Consider the following 2689-nt stretch of genomic DNA (forward strand, 5'->3'; position numbering starts at 1 on the left):
CTCAGTGATTCACTTTTTATAGTAGAACCACAAAGACAGAAAATATGTCAGTTTGTCTTTTATTTATTTATTTGTTTATTTTTGAGATGGAGTCTGTCTGTCGCCCAAGCTGGAGTGCAGTGACCTGATCTCGGCTCACTGCAAGCTCTGCCTCCCGGGTTCACGCCATTCTCCTGCCTCAGCCTCCCGAGTAGCTGGGACTACAGGCGCCCGCCACCACGCCCGGCTAATTTTTTGTATTTTTAGTAGAGATGGGGTTTCACCGTGTTGGCCAGGATGGTTTCAATCCCCTGACCTCCTGATCCACCTGCATTGGCCTCCCAAAGTGCTGAGATTACAGGTGTGAGCCACCGCGCCCAGCGTCCATTTGTCTTTTAGAGCCCAATAATATCCTTAGAAAAAAGGAGCTCTGTCCCCGAGGGCCACGTGCTTTTATAAAAATCAGTCGCTGGAAGTGTTTCCAGGAAGTATTTGAGGTTCCTGTCTGTGGGGCGTTTCCTTGCTCTGGACGAAGGTGGTTTGGGGAGTTTCTTGGGTCCTGTGGAATTGGTGAGCTTGTGCTCTAGGTCATAACTTCAGGTGGCCGAGGTTGCTGTGTCACTGCAGTCTCGTCATCGGCATCACAGCGCCCCTGTGCCCTGCAGGTGTGGTTGATGGCACCCACGTGCCCTCACCCATGCGTCCTCACAAGCCAGAGCCATGAGGTGAGGTGTCTGAGGCCAGCGTGGGTGTGGTCCAGGAGGGGAGCCTTGACCCTGAGAAAGCCTGGAGGTGACCGGGGAGGTGGGCTGGGTAGGAAGGCTGCTCCCAGTGGCAGTGGACAAGTGGCGTGGACGGTGCTGGGCACCACAGACAGGGGACTTCAGGCAAGGACTGGGAGGTGGCAGGGGGTGGGGCCCAGGCGTGCTGAGGGGCTGCTGCCCTGGCCATGGCCGTGGACTCATGCCCCAGCTGGACACACCTGCTGGGTCTCAGGGTCCTGGAGACGCCTAAGAGAGCACGCCGGGGTGGACAGAGACTGCCTGCTGCTCAGAGCGCTCCGGTTCGGGGGTGCAGCCTGCGGGGACCCCTTATCCCTAACAGGCCTTGGGAAGGGGGGCCACTGAGTGATTTGACTGGGGGGCAGAGTGAGAAGTGGGTGGTGGCGGCACCTCCAGAGAGCAGAGGGAGGGCCGGAGCCTGGCACTCAGGGACCGGCTGTGGACAGGCCTGGGCGTGGCATGGAGGTACTGGAAGCTGCCCGCCTGGGACGAGGGTGGGCCTTGCCCAGGGGAGACTCCTGTGTGTGCACCTGTCTGTTGCACGTATTTTGAGATGAGAAGGATTTGCATGCGTTTCTATTAGAGTAACTATTAGGAGAGGAGGTGCAAGGACAGAGAAGGTGGGAGCTGCGTCTGGCGGGCCCCTGAGGACATCGACGAGGTGGGGTTCCAGGGGCCTTATGGGGGCAGGTGGAGGAGAGACGGAGCCACTGCAGGGCCTCAGAGGTGGCTGTGAGGTGCTTGCTGAGAGCGGCCCTGGGTGGGGCTGTTGTCAGAAGTGGAGGCACGAGGCACCCTCCCTGGCCAGGCCACCTGCCGAGGACAAGACTGGGACAAGGCTGTCCCCTGTGAGCCCCTGGGCGTCTTCAGACTTGCTTAGGTGTCAGGTGCCCACCAGCCTGGTCCATTGGGTCTGGGCAGGGCCAGGCTGTGCGTCTCTGCCCACACCAGCTGGGCAGGGGCCGAGGAGAGCTGAGGGGCCAGCTGGTTGGGCCAGGGCGCGTGTGGGCAGGGTCTGAGGAAGGGGCTCTGCGAGCTGTGACTGGTGTACGGGGGACAAGCCCTGCTTTGTGTGGTCTTGGGGATGGCCAGAGCTCCAGCACACCGAGCCCTCGATGGGTTGGCGGGACGCTGCCTCCCAAGTGACCTGCTAGAAATGCTTTAAGCCCATATCTTTTCTATTGCAGACTTTAAAAAATTCAAAAAGCCTTTGCTCCCTCAGTTACGAAGATGACGATGAGGATGACGCCCCAGTGAAGATGGTTCTGTCCTCCCCGTGTGAATCCCGGGGCCTCCCTGGCATCACCATGCCTGGCTGCAGCCAGAGGGGCCTCAGGACCAGTCCTGCCCACCCCAACCTGTGGGCCTCAAGGGAGTCGGTGACGGGTGATGGCTCGAGCAGGAGCAACGGGAGCCCCAGTGATGGGGACAGCGCCGGGGAGGAGGGTGTCTTCCTCCGGGCCCGCGGGGAGCAGCTGGACCTGGAGCAGATCGAGAACAACTGAGGCTGGCCGGGGCTGGTTTGGGCCACTGCTGCCGCCTGCACCTGCCCTGGGGCACAGAGTCGGTTTCATGTGACTTGGAACATTGAGGCATACTTTTGATTCAGTTTTTCCTAAAGAAGTATTTTGCATTTTTATGGCTTTTGCAGTTCGGGAGAAAGCTTCTCTATTTTGGATGCATTTCAGAAGGCCGTTTTATTAAACATGAATCTGCAAACAGATTAACACGGGTCTGTGTTCCTCATGAAAAGTCTGCCGTGCAGGGTGCCTTGAGTGCTTTAGTTGCTAGGAAACCCCAGGCGCTGGTGGTCAGGGCCCCACTGGCCCTGTGTGTCCCCTCCCTCCCGAGGGGTCACGGTGCTTGGGGCTTGTGCATGGGCATCTGTGGCCATGAACCTTGTCACCCACGTGCCAGTGAACCGCCAG

General features: G+C 59.1%; 1 protein-coding gene across 10 annotated transcripts in view; it reads left to right on the top strand.

The window, feature by feature from the left end:
* FAM53A (family with sequence similarity 53 member A) overlaps positions 1–2485 on the top strand; it is a 46771-nt gene extending 44286 nt beyond the window's left edge. For all 10 annotated transcript variants that reach the window (XM_026449218.1, XM_026449213.1, XM_026449216.2 and 7 more), the window contains one exon: positions 1949–2485. In XM_026449218.1, coding sequence (XP_026305003.1) covers positions 1949–2266 — 318 coding nt within the window. In that variant the 3' untranslated portion in view covers positions 2267–2485. The remainder of the gene's footprint in view (positions 1–1948) is intronic.
* The last annotated feature ends 204 nt before the right edge of the window (positions 2486–2689 follow it).

The sequence above is a fragment of the Piliocolobus tephrosceles genome, chromosome 3, assembly GCF_002776525.5.
Source record: "Piliocolobus tephrosceles isolate RC106 chromosome 3, ASM277652v3, whole genome shotgun sequence".
Lineage (NCBI taxonomy): Eukaryota > Metazoa > Chordata > Mammalia > Primates > Cercopithecidae > Piliocolobus > Piliocolobus tephrosceles.